General features: G+C 39.8%; 3 protein-coding genes and 1 long non-coding RNA gene across 6 annotated transcripts; 1 reads left to right on the forward strand and 3 right to left on the reverse strand.

Annotated features, from left to right (window-relative positions):
• Positions 1-210: 210 nt before the first annotated feature.
• On the reverse strand, positions 211-3,666 carry LOC122063789 (pentatricopeptide repeat-containing protein At2g42920, chloroplastic-like). The gene is made up of 2 exons (XM_042627492.1): positions 1,005-3,666; positions 211-526 (listed from the first exon to the last, which is right to left on the reverse strand). The coding sequence occupies exon 1, from the start codon at positions 3,484-3,486 to the stop codon at positions 2,008-2,010; it is 1,479 nt and encodes a 492-aa protein (XP_042483426.1). The 5' UTR covers positions 3,487-3,666; the 3' UTR covers positions 211-526; positions 1,005-2,007.
• Positions 3,667-3,714: 48 nt separating this feature from the next.
• LOC122063788 (pentatricopeptide repeat-containing protein At5g61400) lies at positions 3,715-6,634 on the forward strand. Its single transcript, XM_042627490.1, has one exon. The coding sequence runs from the start codon at positions 3,845-3,847 to the stop codon at positions 5,864-5,866; it is 2,022 nt and encodes a 673-aa protein (XP_042483424.1). The 5' UTR covers positions 3,715-3,844; the 3' UTR covers positions 5,867-6,634.
• Positions 6,635-14,104: 7,470 nt separating this feature from the next.
• Positions 14,105-15,983, reverse strand: LOC122063791. 2 transcript variants are annotated; one of them, XR_006135467.1, is made up of 4 exons: positions 15,169-15,983; positions 14,962-15,069; positions 14,791-14,870; positions 14,105-14,373 (listed from the first exon to the last, which is right to left on the reverse strand). It is a non-coding gene; the product is annotated as an uncharacterized LOC122063791 (long non-coding RNA). The 2 variants fall into 2 exon arrangements; XR_006135466.1 differs by lacking the exon at positions 14,105-14,373 and adding an exon at positions 14,385-14,496.
• A 1,623-nt stretch (positions 15,984-17,606) lies between these two features.
• LOC122063782 lies at positions 17,607-18,858 on the reverse strand. Of its 2 annotated transcripts, none has more exons than XM_042627484.1 (2): positions 18,290-18,858; positions 17,607-17,761 (listed from the first exon to the last, which is right to left on the reverse strand). In XM_042627484.1, the coding sequence occupies exons 1-2, from the start codon at positions 18,584-18,586 to the stop codon at positions 17,702-17,704; spliced, it is 357 nt and encodes a 118-aa protein (XP_042483418.1). In that variant the 5' UTR covers positions 18,587-18,858; the 3' UTR covers positions 17,607-17,701. The 2 variants fall into 2 exon arrangements, with proteins under 2 accessions (XP_042483418.1, XP_042483417.1); XM_042627483.1 differs by having other exon boundaries at positions 17,607-17,832; positions 17,919-18,858.
• Between the last annotated feature and the right edge of the window lie 2,179 nt (positions 18,859-21,037).

Below are 21,037 nucleotides of genomic sequence, written 5' to 3' on the forward strand. Positions count from 1 at the left end.
GCAACCACGAGGTCACACATTCCATTCCAGCTCTTCAGTTTCAGGGCATCAACAGTTTAGTTTCAAATCATTAGAAGACTGTTGTGTGAATGCTAAAACTTGAACCCATAAAAGGAAAGAGTACCCAAAGACCACGGTTGGGTACTTGGGTTGGATGAAACGATCTCCATTTATTATTCTATATTAATATCTCAAACATCTCACCTTGGGTTTAACTGATTACCCTTTTATTACACTCATATGAGGTCATAATTCTATTTAATAATTGTTCCACAAAAAGTCTCTCAATGGAATCATGTCCAAAATCGATACATGCACCAGCAGATTTACCGAACCAAAGACGCCACAAGTCTCCTAGTGCAGTTCAAGCTGATAATGCTGTTAACAAAGCCACCTGGTGCTTTTCCACTTGAGCTCACTTCGTCTCATAGGACAATGCTAGTGCCTGCTTGCATCTCCTGGTATTGGCATAGTCTGCATAACCTGCAATCATGGTAGTCCATGATACACCATTCCTTTCTGGCATCTTATCTGTTAGATCAAACACCAAGAAACACAAATAAAAAGAGACAATAGATCCGTACGACACAGAGATTTAACGAGGTTCACACACCAGGGTGGTGTGCTACGTCCTCGGGCGAAGAAGAAGATGATTCACTATGCAGAAGAAGGATTACACCCTAGCAGCGACGAGGAAGAACTCGCCCTGAAACCCTAGCTTCGTGAAAACCCTAGAATACAATGACCCTCAACAAGCAACAGTACATTATATATATATACGCCAAATAGCGGTTCGACCCATCGGGTCGCGGTTGATCCGGTCGAACCATACCGCGGGGGCTACGCCCCCGCACCCCCATACAAAATACGAGATCAATGATGGGCTAGCCCAAGCCCTCTACTTCCATCACAGATCTCAGAAAAATTCCCATTCGGGTCGCCACCAAAATATGTCGGATCGGGTCAATCTTCAAAACGGGTCAAGAATTCGAGACAAACTTAACATTATCAAATATGTCCCATGCAGTATCAACATCTCCACATCTAAAATAACCAGAAAGCAAGGAATTCATCTCCTCAGGTTCCGTTGGATCATCTTATTGAACACCTTTCATGCCTTCACGCGACCTGTGACCCGTCCGGCAATAACATGTGTTGACTAGATTCTCTGCAAAAAAACATATGAGCACAGTCCACTCAACAGAATTCTCCACTGTAGTTACTCCCCTTCTTTCAAATAGGATGGTCTTGGACAAGCATTGAGAAGGAACAAGAAGGTGAACCATCAGATTTGGCTTCTGAAGCATCCGTTCGATTGTATAGCTGGAAATAATTCTATGGTGCTCCATTCGACACAGCCTGTGATAACCTAGTTCCAGTCAAATGTGATCCAATTCATGATTTGTTCAAAATCAGTGACCAGGCCCGGGCGACTGTTTACCAAAAACACAGGTCTCCGCAAAGTCGTAAGACCATGTATGGGGGCTGACGCCTGCCCAGTGCCGGAAGGTCAAGGAAGTTGGTGACCTGATGACAGGGGAGCCGACGACCGAAGCCCCGGTGAACTGCGGCCATAACTATAACGGTCCTAAGGTAGCAAAATTCCTTGTGATAACCTAGTTCCAGTCAATTGTGATCCAATTCATGATTTGTTCAAAATCCTGTTGGGCATGTACAAGGTTCAAAGATAAAATCTTAGTAAGAATGTAATGTTCTGAGAGAATCCATTTACCACTATATCTGGGCATGAATCTGGGTTAGCTCCTTGCTGCTTTCGCAGCGCTGCAACAAAGACAACAGGTACTGTTGTCTAGCTGTAGAATTCTGACTGATTAGATGCACTTCAGCGAAGACCACGAGTAGCAAAGCTGCAACAATCCTCGTCAAGAGGGTTTGTTTTGGAAAGAGCTTAGTTTCACTCATCCACTGGTTGCCACAGTGAAACCAAAGCCAACAGATAAGGATGTTAACTTCATAAATACAAACGGTACATTGAGCAATGAAGATTTATGATCCCAATCCAACCCAACTACAGCCTGGATTTTTCTTTGCTCCCCTGGCCTCCATCTCACGCCTCAGCTCAATGGCTTCTGCACGACGACCCATGGCCACATAGATATCACAGAGGAGAATGTAGTATCCTCCTTCGTCAGGTTTCAGTTCCAATAACTTCTTCACGACTCGTTCTGCCATGTTTACGTCACCATAGATCCTACAAGCACCAAGCAATGCACCCCAAACAACATCATTGCTTGGTATTGGCATGCTTGTTATAAGCTTGTATGCCTCTTCCAATCTCCCAGCCCGGCCTAACATATCGACCATGCATCCGTAGTGCTCTATACCAGCTTTAATCCCATAGTCACTGCACATGCTATTGAACAAGCTACATCCCCCATCAACCCAGCCCTTGTGGGTGTAGGCAGTCAAGAGTGCAAGGAATGTAACGCCATCAGGCCACACCCTGGAACCAAGCATCTCATGGAACAGCCCAACCGCTTCTTCAACATTCCCGTGGTTTGCACAAGCAGAGATCATTGAGTTCCAAGTGATCAAGCTCTTCCTCTCCATCTTGTTAAAAATGTGGAGTGCACCTTCCATGCATCCACATTTGGCATACATGTCAATCAGCGCATTGCATAGTGAAACCATCCATCCGAAATCATTCTCGTCGATGTAACGGTGAATGCCAATCCCTGCTTCCAAGTCTCCCAAGTGAGTGCAGGATGAGATGACGCTCACCATGGTGACCTCGTCTGGTCTCACCCCAGATTCCCTCATTTTTCCGAACAATTCTAGGGCCTCCATAGACCGCTTCGATTGGGTATAACCAGAGATCATCGCAGTCCAGGAAACCACATCTCGCTTCGGCATTTGATCGAAAAGGAGCCGTGCAGCATCCAAATCACGGGCTTTCACATGCGCCACCACCAAGCCCGACCAAGACACAACATCTGGATCCAATGTCTCGTCAAAAACTCGACGAGCTGCATCAGGAGCCCCCCTCGCAGCATAAAGATGAATCAATGCATTTTGGACGAACAAATGCGAAGAGAATCCAAACTTCAATACTAGCCCATGGAGCTCATCCGATGCCTTAATCAAAGACAAACTCATCCTTGATCTCGCCTTGAGTAGAAAAGTGAAAGTAAAACCATCTGGGTCGACGGAATAACGTCTCATCTGGATGAAAAAGGATATAGAATGAGAAGGAGAAGAACTCTTACTGTAACCTCGAATGAGAGTGTTGAAAAAGAAGGTGTTTGGTTGGTTCATACAAGAGAAGAGGCGGTGAGCGTAGTGTAAGTCGCCCGAAGGCGAGACGGCAGCGAACCTCAGCATCTTAGCAAGGATAACAGAGTGGAGGTGGAGGCCTGTCCGGATTGCGCGGGCATGGATTCGCTTGAGGTCTCGCATGGTTGTACAGCTCTCAGCCATAGAAACCAGAGCGGCTGCTAGGCCCAGGGTGGAGCTTGTTCTCTCCATTGCTGGGCAGACGCCTGCATTGGTTTTAGTCGCCTCAAGCCATGAAACTCTGTATCTGAGCTCCAACACGGTTTCAGTCCCACCAATTTGGTTTTCTTCTCAAAAATCGAATTACTTCATTATTTGTATCAGAAGAGGGCCCACTTGTATGGATATCAAAGATGCCAATCTGACTGCTAGTTGAGGAGATTCTAATCTCGCGGATTTTAGCGTTTGGGAGTAGAGTCTTTGTTCTACACCCACCACGTCGCATCTTCAGTCGGACAAGTGAAAAAGATGCAAGGTGAGTAGTTTTTTGAAAAACCGTTATAGCAATGCAAGTTATCTGATAGGATAGAAGAAGTCTGTCCATCAGGCGATGTTGAAACTTTTATTGTCAAATAACGCGCTCCTCTGCAGCAAAAGACTCTCCAATGTCTCACTGAGAAGCTCCTCTTCATCCTCGTCGTCGTCATTGTCATCATTGTCGCAGTCGCCCCCTTTGGAGCTCATGAACACATTAGTCAACTGTGAAAGGGTTTATCAGGCTTTGGAGTTCTTTGAATGTGTCTCCAAACAAGTGGATATATCCAAACACCCTCAACTCTATTCAGCCATTATTCATGTTTCAACTGGCGCTGGATTTTACAAGAAGGCCAGGTGTTTGACGAAAGACCTCATCGAAACTGTCCAAAAGTCTAGAAAATCTCGCCTCATTGGATCTTTGGTTTTTAACGTGCTGAACCGATTTGAAAGCTCCAAATTCACTCCTGCTGTGTTTTGTGTACTAATTATGGCCTTCTCCCAAATGGGTCTTGTTGATGAAGCATCCTGGGTCTACAACAGGATAGGGGCCTTGCCGGCCATCCAAGCTTGCAACTCTCTCTTAGATGGACTGCATAAGGTGGGAAGATTTGATTCAATGTGGGAACTATACAAGGACATGGTATCACGTGGATTTGCCCCTAACGTTGTCACATATAGCATTTTCATCAATGCTTACTGCAACCAAGGTGACATCACAAGAGCACGTCATCTATTTTCTGAAATGATGGAGAAGAGGATTGCTCCAACTGTTGTCACCTACACCACCCTTATCAGTGGCTTATGCAAGGAAGGCTTGTTCTCGGAAGCTATTGATATGTTTAGGATGATGCAGCAGTCTAATGTGTTCCCAAATCTCCACACCTACAACATACTGATTGATGGGTACTGCAAATTAGCTGGTTTGGAACAAGCACTTGATCTTTACAGGGAAATGCTAGGAGTTGGCTTGCGGCCGAATGCTGTAACATTTGGTATCTTGATTGATGGGTTTTGCAAGGTGCATGGATCAGATAAGGCCAGAATGTTTTTTGTCAATTTGGCCAAGTACAGTGTTTCACCAAATGTATTCATCTATAATTCTTTGCTTGACAGCTGTTGTAAGGAAGGTAGATTGCCTGAAGCCTTTGGTCTTTTTTCGGAGATGACAAAGATAAAGATAGTCCCTGATGTCTTTACTTACAGCATACTTATAAAGGGGCTATTTGGTGCCAAAAGGTTGAATGAAGGGGCTGACCTGTTCAAGAAAATGTTGCAAGAGGGGGTTCCTGCAAATTCTGTCGCATACAATACATTGATCGATGGATACTGTAAAGAGGGGGATATGAAGAAGGCACTGGAGGTGTGTACACAAATGACTGAAATGGGTATAGAGCTTAATTTAGTCACCTTCTCTTCTTTGATAAATGGGTATTGCAAGGATGGGAACTTGGAGGCTGCTATGGGGCTATACTCAGAAATGGTGATAAAAGGTATCTCACCTGATGTGGTTGCTTACACAGTTTTGATTGACGGGCATTTGAAAAATGGCTACTTGAAAGAGGCATTCCGACTGCACAAAGTGATGATAGAGGCTGGCCTCAACCCAAACATTTTCACACTGAGTTGCCTGATTGATGGATTGTGCAAGGATGGGAGGACTCATGATGCAATCAAACTTTTCTTGGACAATATGGAAACTGATTCTGGTCAAAGTGAAAGAAATCGGATAAAGAGTGAATGTTATTCCCCGAATTGTGTGACCTATACAGCTTTGATACAGGGTCTGTGTAGGGATGGGCAGATTCTGAAGGCCAGTAAGTTTTTTAGAGACATGAGAGCTTGCAGTCTGATGCTAGATAGTCTGAGTTACACAATCCTTATAAAAGGGCTTTTCCAAGCCAAGCATTTGCTTTGTGCTATGATGTTGCAAGCTGATATGCTGAAGATGGGTATCAGGTCCGATGCTTCTATATATGACATTTTGGCTAATGGTTATCGGGACAATGGAGATTATAAATCTGCGGTTAGAATTTCAGAAGAGGCGGACAGCCTTGGATTGGACTTTGGGGCTTCTATTTCTCTCCCTTGGAGGTAACCTTGTGGGACATTGGAATTGACTGCACATCCATACATAACATTATCAATTTCCTTCTCTTGACTTGTGTGGACTGAGAAGCTACTACACCTGGTTTCCAAGTGGGGCAGGCATGTTAGTAGCTATATTAACTTTGATTGTCTCGAATGAGAGCCAGCTGAGTTGATTCAGCCTGATTGGAGGACCCCAAATATTTTGATCAGGTTAACTGAGAATTTGTGGGGGGTCCTACTGCCAACTTTATCTCTTCTTGGGGTGTTTCTGGACCAGAAACCATTTTTCTAATAATATTAACAGAATGTGGTAATGGAGCCCTCTCACAGGTCGTATGCAGGTGATGAAGCACCTCTTCAACCTTCCCCATTTTCTTTTGTTTTCTCCCCTACGAATCATGATATTCCTGCAGAGGTATCCTTCCCTCCTAGCACTCTTTACCAAGTTTCTACCAACAAAGGAAAGCTCAACTCCATAGCTACCTTGGACCACAAAAATCAAACATCATTCTTAAAGGCCAAATCAGGACCAGTTCCACCAATTAGGTCCTCTTGTTGTTTCATAGGCTATGGAGAAAAGGCGTTTCTTCCATCGACAGCTACTCCTTCCCCATCCTTAAGGCAAATCATAGGAAGTCCCATGTCAGAGAAGGAAAACAGATTCATGCTATCATCATAATTCATAAACCTGTTGAATCAATCATTGTAACAACCCTACTTCTTGTGTATTTGGTAATGGAAATTCTTTATAATTCACACTGCCTGTTTGATGAAATTCCCTCCAAAAATGTTGTCTGCTGGACTGCCTTGATTTCTCCTTATTGTCAACTATGAGAAGCCTAAGTAGGTTCTCAAGCTCTTCAGATAAATGCAGTTGGATAATGTGAACCCTGATCAGGTGACTGTCACAGTTGCCCTCTCTAAATGCGTAGATCTTGGGGCGCTGGACATTGGAGAGTGGATCCATGCCAATGTCTGCCATAAACAAAGGATTGAAGTAGTATGCCTTGATAATTCTCTCATTAGCATGTAAGCAAAATGTGGGGGCATAAGATAAGCCAGGAGATTGTATGATAGAAGGTAGGCAAAAGGAAGAATCTGATGTAGTTTCCCTGATGAAGTTCACGTTCACAGGAGTTCTAATAGCTTGTACCCATGCAGGGATGGTGGTTAAGGGGACACAATATTTGAGAAGAATGAAGGGAAACTATGGTTTGGCACGCCCCAGATTTCTCACCATGGCAGCATGGTGGACGTCTTACGCCGAGCTAGGCTCCTGGAGGAGGCCTATGGCTTTAATGCTTTATCATGGACATGTCAATCCAGCCAACGGCAGTGTTGTGGCATGCCTTGCTTAGTGCTTGCAGCCTCCACGGCAACATTGAGCTCGCAGAAAATATCCGTCATGGCCTGCGTGAGTTTAGAGGGCCATGATGCTGATGATAGAGACCAGCAGGCACCTCTCAGCTCAATTGAAGTGGGAAGTGAAGTTCATGAGTTTGTGGCAGCTGATAGAGACCATCATTTTAGGAAACATCTTTTAAGAAAGGGAGATCCCATAACATTCTTGAGGATGTGAATAAGAACAATAAGACTTCTGGCTACACAACACACCGGATATCTCATGGAAGGGTTTTAGACAGCAACCCAACCAAATTCCAGAAATTGTGAATTTCCAAGGGAAAAATTGTTGGATTACACAATATATTTGATAAACTACATTAAAGTTAGTGTCTGCTTTTCTCTGGCCAGTACATGTAATTTTTGCCAAGTAAATTATTGATGAGGGGGGGAAAAAAAAACAAAAGCAAAAGAAAAATGTCTAGTAAGAACTACAGGAGCTTCTTCCTCTCAAAAAAGGTCTTCAAATGCCACATCTGCAAGCCTGCCACAGATAAGCATACTAAGAGAGAGAGAAAGCTCAACCAGGTCATCCTGGAATTGGTTACTCTATTCAGTTCCTGCATTTCTTCTTCCCTGCCAAAAATAAACAATAAAAAAGAGATTAAATGGAGTAAGGAAAAAACCATTAGATAGAATCAGTGCTAATAACATGCGCATTCTGGGAAGCATAGCCAGGATCAAATCCAAACAGTGTCCTACTGTATAGGCGGGGCAACCCACAGCCTGCACTAGCCATGGGTCCCAGAACACTTAAGTACAATCCGCATTTTCCTTGGATACCTAGAGAGAGAGAGAGAGAGAGAGAGAGAGAGAGAGAGAGAGAGAGAGAGAGAGAGAGAGAGATAAAATGGAAGCATGAAAAGGGATGGGAACTTATCCTAATCGCTTACCTCTCACGGAGATAAAACATCTCCTCATGAATGGATGTTACAGTATCATACATCTTCTTCAGCTCCAGTTCCATGACCTGGTAGGAAAAAAAATGCACAAATTAAATCTCAGCTACCTCCCTGCATGTCCCCAACAATTAAAAAACTCTCTTCTACAGAAAATAGTGAAAACTATTTAAAAAAAAAAAAAAAATGCCCACACATATGATGTTGAATAGGGCTAGTGTTTCCAACATTCGAAAAGCAATCAGAATCACCACTACCATATCATCAGCCACTTCAAGTATCCCCAAATTCAAAAAAAATAATAAAAATTAAAATTAAAATTAAAAAATAAAAATAAATAATAAATAAAAAATAAAAATAAAAATTCAGTGACCGGATCAAGTCATCATATTAACTTAACACAGTTCCAACTTCAAAAAGGATTAAAGCAAGTCTATATCACCTCTTGTCAGCTCATATTCAGTCATTCTCTGCAAACAAATACCATTCAACAATCAGGAGTTAATTGATGCATTTGAAACCCAAAGGGGGTAGCTGAGTTGGCAAGGGACCTTCGCCTCAGGAAGCATGTGATTTTGAGTTCGACTCCTCTTAACTCCTTGGGGCCACTCACATGGGGGTGTTTAGTGCTCTTCACTGCTTTCGGTGAAAGTTGAATGGTTCTCATTCAACCCCGGTATGACCCAGTCCATGCAGTTATGGGTTCAGTATGGGCCCGTCGGGCTAGTCTGGCCGAAGGCCTGGACACGTCGTTAAAAAAAAAAAATGATGCATTTGGCTCCTTTCTACAGAAATAAGAAATCTTAAAGGCAATAGACCTGAAAGTGCCAATCTTTCACTATAATATTTGAATTGTAATTTTAGTCAATTTCCCAAGTCAAGCTGGTAAGGTCCGATTTTACTGACTACACTTGCCTAGGTCCAAGACCAAAGAACCATTGAGAAGTTTAAACCCCAGTTTGAGATTCATTGACCTTAAGATTCTCTAAGCATACTCCACCTTGAACCAGACAGTGACATATTGTATCCCTTTCCTCCAGAAACTAAGAACTGCTTGGCAACTATCATATTTCCTGCTTCTATTCTAAATCTTCCACTCTTTTCGTTTCTTCTTTTTTCTCCCGCTTCATAATCTCCAAAAAAACTCCAAGGCTCAAGAACACCTCTAATGTAGGAATGGATTTGACAAGTCAAACCAGCCCCAAACTGCAGGAACTTTTAAACTAAGAACAACCAAAACCAATAGCAAACTTATAGCAGAAAATCAGACTTCAGCCACAAACCAGAATTGATAAACGATCTCAATGAACAGTAACCAGAAGCGAAATAAATCAGCAGCAGTCTTAGGATTAAACCAGAAATTTTAATAACAATATAACACCTCCAGTAGGTTCAGATCACAGATGCTAATAGTCCAGAATGTCACAGTAACACAGAACAGAAAACAGAATCTAAATCTGTGCAGGTTTTGACAATCAACCAGAATTGCTTGACAGTTCACTTCAGCAGATCCAGTGGTCTGATTGACCCCAAAATTGGATCGATCCTTCCTCTGGATAGGATTATCCTTCAGTCAAAATATGGAGGCCATCGGATGGCTGGTTCTCCAAAAAAACTAGGCCGATAGGAAGGAACACAGAAAAACCCAACCCAGAAATTTCTGCAGAAAAATTCAGATTACTTGCCTGTACTGCTGAAGAAGATAATCCAATAAGAGAACCAGAAAAGAAAAGACCCACCCGGACTTCTCGCCGCAGAGTGTCGATCGGATCACACACCAATCCCTAACCCTTGATCAAACACAAAGGTATAGCCATGGAGAAAACCCAGCGGCAGCAGCATAAAGCTTCTTCTTTTTTTAATTGTAAAAATCGTGGCTCATTAAAGGAGCCATAGCTTTATTTATAATAGTGATAGGGGTTACATGAAATAGAAACTAACTTTAGTTTCCAAAAACTGAAATAGGAAACTATGAATTAGAAACTCAACTAGTTACTAAATCTGAAAATAGAAACTTACAAAATAGAAAGTCCTTTAGTTGCTAAACTGGAAATAGAAACTAATTTATGACTGAAAATTAGAAACTAAATAACCCCATCTAAAAAGGAAACTAAAGAAAAAGGAAACAAATCACTGAATCCCGTATTCAATCTTAGACCCTCCCTTTTAGACCCATAAAAGTGATCTATTACCCTCAAAACACATAGGATCAAAGGCCCAATATGTATGGAACCCAACCCTAAGCTTATTCCTAATAAAACAAGCCTATTTTGGTAATTAATCTGCATCAACTCTCCCCATCTTGAAAAAATTCGTCCTCGAATTTTGCAATGATAAGGAGGAAACAACATGTGCGTAGCAGCTTTAACCATTCCCAAACAAAATTCTGGTTGCTTGTAGACTTTTGGAAGGTAGTCTTCAAGGTGTGGAGCTTTCTCTTCAAAGAACCATGATGGCATAACAAACTCTATATGCTCAACCTCTGAATCAATACCAACTGTGAATGTCGTGTGCATAGAGTCGTCAATGTTGGTAACCTTCTCATCAAGGATTGGAACAAACGCATCCTTTTCATCATGAATCTCAAAGACTTGTTGTGGAGTTCTTTCAATCACTACCTCATCTTCCTCATCTTTAGTCTTGCCTATTATGCTCTCTTCAATGTAGAATCCTTCACTGGAGTCTTCTTCCATGGTTTCAGTCTTGTCTACTATGCTCTCTTCAATGTAGAACTCTTCAGTTGAATCTTCTATCTCTTGACCTTCTGTCTTTGAAGCTTCAAGAACCATCTCTTCAATGTAAACCTTGACTTTAAGTTCTTTTGGGTTGAATAGAGGTATCTTCACTTCACATAAAAGATTTGTGGCTCTTGGGGGTATTGAAGTGTTAGGTTTAGTGGCTGAAAAATTCTTCTTGACCTCCCTAGCTTGGTAACCAAACCTTCTACCTGGTTGTGCCAGAAGTTCCTCTGCTTGAAGAGGCTTGTCAAAGCAATCTCTCACTGTATACACATCAGCAACACCAATTTCTCTCTTAATTTTAGCTCGTAATCCCAGTCGAAACTGAGAAAGTAATTTCCTCTCATTCTTCCTAATGCTTGTGAGAGAATAAAGTGCATCAAATTTGTTCATGTATTCCGCAACATTCATATTTCTTTGACGAAGAGGGTTCAATTGGTCTTGTATGCGAGCTTTAAAATTGCATGGCAAGTACTTATCAGATAGTTCTTGCTTCATCTCTTCCCATGTAGTAGGTTCTCTACCACAGTCCTCCAGTTCGTACTCATAGGTTCTCCACCAATCACGGGCAGCCTCAACTAGCTTGGCACGAGCTAGTTTCATCTTCCGTTCCTCAGGCAAGTCATAATAATCAAAATAATCATCCAGAGCAGCTACCCAATCATAGAACAAATGGGGGTCATATCTCCCATCAAACTCCTTCAGATCGAGCTTGACCTTCGGTGAATCTCCAGAATATCTCTGTTGCACGAGACGCTCAGTCTCAAAGTATCCTCTTATATGCTCTTCAAAAGTAGGTTGTGCCACCGGAACCCTCTGTGGTGCTCTCAGATTAGGGTTTGCTCTCCTATTAGTCAACTGAGTAACCACATTCATTGGAGTGTCCACTTCGGGTGTTGTACGTGAACTGCCAGTAGGCTGTTGGGGTGAGGTCTCTTCATTCAACAACCTGGCATCCAATTCAGCCTTCAACTCAGCCTTCAATTCAGTCCGTAAGGTTTGCTGTTCAGCCCTCATCTCAGTCCTCATAGTCTGTAGCATCTCCATAAGAGAAGCTAGGGTAGGGGTGTTGTTCCCAGCCATGCTCTGATACCACTTAATGTAGGACTAGATTCGACAAGTCAACTAGACCCAAACAACAGGAACTTGTAGACCAAAGAACAACCAAAACCAGCTCCACAGATATATGAGAAATCAGACTTCACATAACAGTCTAGTAGCACAATCGATCTTAAGGAATATTAGCACAAAGAATAAACAAAGAGAGCAGCAGCCCTTAGAACTAAACCAGGGACTGACTAAGGGTACTAACAACTTCAAGTTAACAAAAAAATATGATCAGCAGTCCAAAAAATCAATAGCCATATCAGCAGAAATATCGGTTCTAGAAAATAGAAGCTACTGGCCACTAGAAGACAGAACTGTGGAGATTTTAATATCTCACTACAGGCTTCTCAGAATTAGTCCAGACTTGAGTCGATCCTTAGTGAAGGATGGAAGAACATTCGACCAGAATTTGAGAACAAACCGAGGGCTGGAACTGTTCCTTTCAGAGAAGGCTGATTAACAAAAACTGCAGAAATTTCTGGGCAGCAGTTAAAAATAATTACCTGGTTGCAGCAGCAATATTAGCTTGAATATAGATTGTAAAGAAGAGAAGGAAACACACTAAGAACCCTCCTGGACTTCACGCCGCAAGGAGTCACCTGGATCAAACACCAAGCCCTTCTTCCTTGATCAAACACAAAGGAATTCTCTTGCAGAGAAAGCAGCAGCAGCAGCCATATAGTTGGTCAAAATCGTGGCTCATTAAAAGAGCCATCATCTTTATTTATAACAGTGATAGGGGTTACATAAAATAGAAACTAACTTTAGTTTCCAAAAACTGAAATAGGAAACTAAAAATTAGAAACTCAACTAGTTACTAAAACTGAAAATAGAAACTTACAAAATAGAAAGTCCTTGGAAATAGAAACTAATTTATGAATGAAAATTAGAAACTAAATAACCCCATCTAAAAAAGGAAACTAAAGAAAAAGGAAACAAATCACTGAATCCCGTATTCAATCTTAGACCCTCCCTTTTAGACCCATAAAAGTGGTCTATTACCCTCAAAACACATAGGATCAAAGGCCCAATATGTATGGAACCCAACCCTAAGCTTATTCCTAATAAAACAAGCCTATTTTGGTAATTAATCTGCATCAGTATTTTTAAGTCGACACCATAAGTTTTTTTTTCTTAGAAAAGAAAACATTGTTCAGAAATTTTAAAACAGTTCAACAACCATAATCTACAACTTTATACTAGACAAAAACAGAACTGTAACCAAATAATTGGGGAATTGTGATACAAACTGACCTTGAATAGCCAAAAACTGGAGCAGATACTAACCATTGCCCAAGCTTCCTGCTATAAACTATAATGGCCTACCTAAATCCTAATATCAGCTAGCTAGATAGCTAGATAGCTAGACTACTCAAATAATTGTAGAAAAAAAAATCAACAAATTTAACACATGATAAGGGTCATTTGGAACTTACTTTAAACTATACTCCCATAACCATTGTTTTTGGGAGAGGCAACAACAAGAATTATATTGGATAGACACATTAGAAAATGTATTTCTGGAAAAATAAGAGAAAGCACTAGGTAACAATGTTGAATGTGCATCAAAGATGACATTAAAAAATGAATGACATAAAAAATTGCATTCTGAATTCTACAAGCATATAATGTTTCCTAAGGTGAGTAAACATGGGAAGAACTTATTTAAGTCAAAATTTCAAGCATGCATCACATTCACATAGCTAGGGCAATACATAATTAACATGCACTTTTTTAGCTTAAATTAATTAATTTCCTCAATGTAGTAATAGTAGTGCTTTGTGAAACACTTCATGATTGTTGCCCACGTCTGAGTTTGGGCCTGATCCAACTGAGTGAGCCAACGAAGATCTAGGCCTAGGCCTGAGAGAGGTAGCAAGAATGCTTGCCCCATCTGATCTTCAGTGAGTCCCCACGACCTGAAGATGTTGATTAACACTTTCAAATGGACCATTGAATCACTTTTTCCTATGAACTTGTCTGTACACCACTCGAGATTTTCTAGAATTCTGACTCTGGGGAAAAAATCATTTTATCTATCCCTGTAACATTAGAATCCGCTGCAAGCCTTCTGTAAAATTATCTATTTTTATATTGATGATAAGTTCAAAGTTTAGTATGTCCATCCATTCCTACGTAAGACTTCCATTAGTTTATAAGAATTTGCATTTCTTCTTTTATTACTTCTGATTACATCCATGAAAGCATTCCAACTAATAAAGGCAAAACAAGCCTCATCTGACAAACCTGATTTAATACTAAGATCCAACTAAGCAAATCAATGCAAACGGCCCGTCAAATGTTTTAATGATATGACCACGTTGGTTTAGTTATCAATGCGAATATATTCCTCACATGAAAGGAAGAGCCTACACAGAAGTGAAAGATACAAAAATCAGTAAAATAACAAGGTACTCACCTTGGATTATGTGTGTTTAAATCACTCTTATGCATCATATCATGCATCCTTACATATTAATCTATATTATAGCCTTCAAATAAACAAACAAAATAAGTAAATAAGTAAATAATCTTCCAAACTATCAAGAATGAAATTTAACTTTGGGAAAAAAATCGTTCACTACCTAGGATAGATATTTTTATAATCTTTCTTCTCCATGAATTTTGATTTAAAGTTGCATGAGTAATAATGATAACCGTAATATCATCAAGTTTATAAGAAATTTTCTTATTTTAAGCATTTATGTGATCTTTGATATATGAGTATTTGATTTCATGTTAGAAAAAAAGAAAAGGAAATTTCCTCAAACAATTAAACTACGTACCAGGAGTAGTAAGAGTAAGAGTGAAGCTGTTGACGTGGCCAACTTGTCTGAGGGTGATATAAATTCCGGTGGTTCTGGTTCTAATCATAGAGCCCCGATAATTAGTGGAAAATTGTCAGTCTTGTATTATCAAATTTAGATGAAGAATTTTATTTTTTTGGTGGAATTTACCTATGTTATCTTCTTAAGAAAATATTGATGTATAACAGTAGTAAGAGGGAAGCTGTTGAAGTGGCCAACTTGTTCGAGCGGGTCATAAATTCCGGTGGTTCTGGAGCCCTGATAATTAGTGAAAAATTGTCAGTGTTGCATTATCACATTATCAAATTTAGATGATGAATTTTATTATTTTAGTGGAATTTATAAAAGTAAAATTACCTGAACGAATGATGATGTATAACAGAGTATAACAGACGAGTCCGTTTGACAAGTCGGAGTGCCCCTCGTTAATGGAGCGTGGCGCGTGGAGCGTGGAGGGTGGAGGAAAGGGAAAAAATGGCTTGGGATAGATATTTTTATAATCTTTCTTCCCCATGATTTTTGATTTAAAGTTGCATGAGTAATAACGATGATCATAATATCATAAATTTTATAAGAAGATTTCTTGCCCAATCCTCCCATTCCACACACTAAAATGATTCCATAACATATACTGATACCAAAACATGGATCACCAATGTAATAAAGAATCTGGTTCAGCAGCATTTGAACTGTTGGTTGTTTCCGAACAACGTTTCTGGACTCCATTCCTGGAGATGGAAAAGGTGACCTGGCCTTTACAAAGTGTTCGTTGAACCTATGATCAGCCTTTAGCCTGGGTTTTGTAGATCTCTCACGCTATTTGTCATCGGAGTTTACCAAGTAGGTAACCAATTTGTCGACTGGAGATCAGCTCTTTGTTTATGACAGGGGGAAATGGACGGAGGGAAAACTTTCTCTGAAATTTCCAAAGGTAATAGAAAGAAAGCAGAACGACTGGAGCAATTTTGTAATAATCGCTACTTGATTCGGAAAATGGAAGACAAGAAAAAGATTGTAAAAACTAAAATCGCGATAGAATAGGGACTCCTGAAGATGAAGCTAATAGCCACAAGGGGCGATGAAGATGGGGAGAGAAATAGGGTTTCGAAATAAGAACATTGTTAGATGGGAGAAACGGAGAAAGCGATAAGGGGATAGAAAAAGGGTTTCGGATTCCTTTATATCCCGTTTGTTTGGAGGGAAATATTTGTCGAAATAAAAATAGGGTTTCGGATTCCTTTATATCCCGTTTGTTTGGAGGGAAATATTTGTCGAAATAAAAATAGGGTTTCGGATTCCTTTGGTCCCGTTTGTTTAAAGTGGAGTATTTTGGTGCGGTGAACCAGTGAAGACCGTGAAGTGGTGAACAATCAGAAATTCAGAATGATAGAGGTTTTTTTTTTTTTTTTTTAACCAGTGTTTTAAAAACAGGAATATAGATTTGATTCCAATCAATTCCAATTTAAAATCGTTTGAATTTGGTTAGATCGTTTTCAATAACCTTAGAATTGGTCATTTTGGTTTTAAAACCCTCTAATTCAAAGATTCTTTATATTTTGAATTGAAAATTGATTCATTCGTCATCAGTCCTGAGTCTCCTTACTGATTTCAAGGTGAACTAGCTGATTTCCCATCGGATTCATCAAGTCTTGAAACCCTGCATCTCACCTCCTTTGGTTGGGCGGAAGAGAGAGAGAAAGTGTGGCCTTCGCATATGACGTTAAGTAGAATGTCGAGAAGATTGGCAATAGTTGAACTTGTATTGAGGGGATAGTGACATTCATATCACCGATTTTCTTTTTCAAAAATTTCTCTTCGATCGTTCTCCAACCACATTTGGAATAGGGTTTCTCAGCTGTACTTCCTTGGCTGAGCCGCGTATTTAAAGGATCGAGCTCCTCTACAGCCCAATATGTTGTGCAATGCATATCCAACGAGTGGGAGCACTTGAGCATTCAATCTAGCTCAATGACACGCATCCCCCAAGGACTCCCAACCATTGAATGTGTACCCACATGCCATGTTACACCATAGAGGAACCCCGTGAATATTTTAAAAATAAGGGTCCCACACTGTTTCTATGGTGACAATGAGGCACATCAGTTTTAATAAGCTTGAAGCCCACATGGCTAGCATTTCCCAAAATAAATTTTATGCCTATCACCAACTTTACAAAAGCCAGATTGATTTTTGTCAACCAATCGTCATGTTGGATGTATAACTCATGGATTAATCATGTACTAGTTTCAATTCAATCAAATACATTCTCATGTACTTCAAATGACGCCTCTTCTAGTCACTAGATTTGTAAATCTTTTATTTTGCTATTAGAGAACTTTATTTCGTCATAAACTTGACATATAAGTATAGGACCTTTAAGTCTATCATCCACAAAATTGGATCCAATTAATCTTATAGCAAATATTTGGGTGAATCAACAAGATTATCCAAATAATCCATTTTAGACAAATCTTTCCCCTTTATATAATGTTTAAAAGTGGATCATAGATGAAGATATATTTATTTTTGTCCTTTTTTAGGTTTCTTTTTCTTTCTTTTAATTTAACAAATTTTTTTTGGGCAAAGTTTTCTCATCCTAGATTCATACTTTAACCCATTTTAAGCTAAACAAATGGAGCCGAATAAGAATTTACAATTAATATATTTAGCTTTACATTTTAATAAGGAAATAACAATGGATTATAATTCTACCCAAAAAAAAAAATTTTTTGATTTAGAAAAGGGTAATTTGCAGCGCCACCCCTTGGAGAATGCCATTATTATAGGGACACCCCCTCTCTTTCACCAAATTAAACTCAGACCCCCTACCGTCAGTCTCTGTTAAGTGATGCTATGAAATGACATTTTAACCCTTATAAGTAAAACACCCTTATCTTATTATCCCAAAAATACCCCTCTCTTCACACGTATACCGTTTCATTATCTCTGTATCACTCTCTCTCCATGGCGATGCCCTTGAAATTGCAGGAGTCTTGAGCTTTCCCTTCATTCTGATAATAGCTATCGAAGGCATAAGAAGGAAAGAAATCTATGCAAAAAGTGCAGCCAAATTAGGGAAAACAAAGACAGAGAGACGAAATTCTTACCAAAGCTTGTAAATCCTGAAAACCGAACAATCAATCCATCCCAATTAAGAACTATGATCAATACATACAAGATCATATAAAGAGGGGAAAACCAAGACAAAGAGACAAGATTCATGCCAAAGCTTCCAAATCCTGAAAACCAACAAGGAAAAGAGAAGGTCTTCTTCATCAAATCAAAAATGGAAGGAAAGAGATCTATGCAAAAAGTGCAGCCAAAACCACATCCAAAAATGAAAGGATGAAGAAGCCTGCTCCACGAGTCGCCGCAAGTCCCTCCACGGCTTCGTTCATCGTCGCTGCCGCTGTTCTTCAATTGCCGTACTTGCATCCGCATGAATGAAATCTTTGTCTTCTCTCTCCTTATTCTCTATACCACCGATCTTCCCATTCCCCATTTGATCTGAAGCTTTTATCACAGCAATATCCTTAGAGATGATCGGAATCAGAGCCGAGGTGAAGGAATCTCTGTTGTTGCTACCGCCGTAGTCGCCGGAAGGGGGTTCGTAGCCGCTAATCTGAAAAGCCTTGAGGAACGCCGGAAGGGTTGTGATGAAATCCGCCGTCGTCGCCTTTGCCGGAAGGGTTGTGATGAAATCAATTTGGAGATTGCAAGTATCGATCTTGCCATAACCCCATGTCTTTAGAAGCTCCGCCGTGATTCCTTCCATGTCGCCATCTATCACCGCTTCCGCTGCTCTTCACGGAGATCAATCGCCGCTGCTCTTCACGGAGATCGATCGCCGCTGCTCTTCACGGAGATCGATCGCCGCTGCTCTTCACGGAGATTGGGAATGGGTTAGGTCTCAATTTGGGGAACAGGGTATAATACCGTAAATGGGTATTTTAGGTAGTTAACATTTAGAAAGGGTATTTTGGTATTAAAAGAAAAATATAATAGATGACATCAGCATATAAGGTATATTCCATAACAGTGACTGACGGTAGGGGCTCTGAGTCTAATTTGGTGAAAGTGAGGGGGTGTTCCTATAATACTGGCATTCTTCAGGGGGTGGCGCTGTAAATTACCCTTTAGAAAAACGCATATTTATTATGACTATTTTTTAAACTTTTTTACCATGACCAAATGCTTATTAGCATAAAAATAGATATTGACTTAAAAGAACACCACAAAGTCAACGCTATCAAGTTATGTAAGTAGCGTTGCTAGGGTATTCTAGTGCCTCCCAGTGTCTATCTCTCTCTTCCTTTTGAGCTGAGATATTTACCCTTATTGAGATGAGAGAGATAAACACAATAAGATGCTAGCATATGCTATGTAATAGGAATGGGAAAAAAACACTCACGCAAATCTCTTAACATCAGATGCTGAAATGTAGGTCCCCAAACTGTGGTAAAAAAAATGTGGTCATTTCTTAGGTTAGAAATTGGGGGAAAAAGATCCCTACCTAGTTGCATCCTCGTACATCAAGATGCGTGGGGTGATGAAAATACCTCCCTTCTCCTCTAATTGGATGCCTTTGCACCTCCCTTGCCTGGCCCCAGCGCTAACCATGCAACAAAGTAGCGATGAGCCCATCTTTTATTGACAACTTGTTCTCACTTAATTTTCATTTCATGTGGTGAAAGCTAATAACGTTTTGTATTCTCAGATTATGCAAGACAATGGTGATTGCTTCTTCTCTTATCACCAACCTACCCTTGTATTAACTACTCAGTTCTTCTTGGTCCTCGCTATACATTATACATACCTCTCTTATATGTAAATGAAACAAAGCATTGGTCTAGTTCATTGCAACATTTCATCACACTTTCCTAAGGTTTTTATGAAGTAATCTTTTGCTATTTGGAGAATGGGAAGAATACCCTATTTGTTACCAACTCCTCAACCTCACCTTGCTCCAGTGATTACTTCAATTTCGAAGATGGGATGGACAGATGACCGACTATATGGGCAGGTGAACCACATTTCCCTACACCCCTACTGTCCTTTCTTGAGTTGGGATGTCAACCAATAGTGGCTTATGGGCTCTTGATAGGATCCAATAACAGAAAATTCAATCCATTTTGGTTTAATTTTTTCCTTTTCTTTTTTTTTGCCAAAAATATTAGCCACTTGGAATTTAATGTTATCTTATTTTTAAGAATAAAAGCTAGTTATAGTTGATAAGAGACATTGTTCAAACAATAAGGGATCTGTAGCTCACTTTCAATGAGTGGTCAATAATTTTGGGTTTTTTTTTTTTGGGGTGGGGGGGTGGGGGGGGGGAGGATGTGTGGTTATCAAATCAGGTATCAAACAATTTAATATCCAATATCGATACATATCAGCCACTTCCAACAATTTTTCCCCAAAAATTTGATACTTTTTTTTTTCACCTCCAAAATTTTAGAACATCGATTCAATATCAACTAGGTATCAATATTCGTCATGATAAAAATCTACCTCGATTGATATGATTCCGATCTTTAAAACCATGTGTTATGGACTCATGTTGACGTTAGGAACCTCCACACATTTTTTCCAACTAAAAAAAATAACCTAAAGTTTAAAAGAAATGGCCCAATTTATACCATATGGTAAAAGAATATTGAACTAAGACTTATAATATGGACAGAAGGTGACCTGAAAAGAAAAGACAAAAAACTGGGAAGGCTGAGGCTGACGATTATTTTGTGAGTGGACCACCCATAAGACCTAATATTTTTGAGCCAAGTGCTAATCTTAATGGTAATCAAATCTTATGGACATGTTTCCTAGTCATCTTTTATTTGTTTAATAACAAATTTCAATCTAGATAGAGTTTCAGTTCATGTGGTAGATGTGGTAGATTAATTTTTTTTTTTTCAATGGTTGGCAAATCCTTTTCATTTTATGTGACATTAAATAAATCAATTGCCTTTCTATAAAAAATATAAAATAAAATAATTGCTTGACACAATGCCGGCTATTGTGCAGCATATAAGTGGTATACCCAATCTTTTTCTTATTCTTTTATATTCTTAATAAGCCATCAATTGAAACTTGTGTACATGAAATACCAAAGTCAACTTATCCAAAAGAAAGAAGTTAGTTTTCGTTTACATATGATCAATCCCTTGAACAAGAGGTTTGGATGGTGTACATTAGGTATTAAAAAATAATTATCTATTTCATATTA

The sequence above is a fragment of the Macadamia integrifolia genome, unplaced genomic scaffold (assembly GCF_013358625.1).
Source record: "Macadamia integrifolia cultivar HAES 741 unplaced genomic scaffold, SCU_Mint_v3 scaffold1453, whole genome shotgun sequence".
Classification (NCBI taxonomy): domain Eukaryota; kingdom Viridiplantae; phylum Streptophyta; class Magnoliopsida; order Proteales; family Proteaceae; genus Macadamia; species Macadamia integrifolia.

Bases quoted from the DNA above. Each gene is read 5' to 3' on its own strand.
- LOC122063789 (XM_042627492.1), bottom strand. From the start codon at position 3,486: ATGGAGAGAACAAGCTCCACCCTGGGCCTAGCAGCCGCTCTGGTTTCT.
- LOC122063788 (XM_042627490.1), top strand. From the start codon at position 3,845: ATGTTGAAACTTTTATTGTCAAATAACGCGCTCCTCTGCAGCAAAAGA.
- LOC122063782 (XM_042627483.1), bottom strand. From the start codon at position 18,252: ATGCGGATGCAAGTACGGCAATTGAAGAACAGCGGCAGCGACGATGAA. The intron at 17,833-17,918 runs GTAAGAATTTCG...TGCCTTCGATAG, and splicing joins TTCAGGATTTACAAGCTTTG to CTATTATCAGAATGAAGGGA.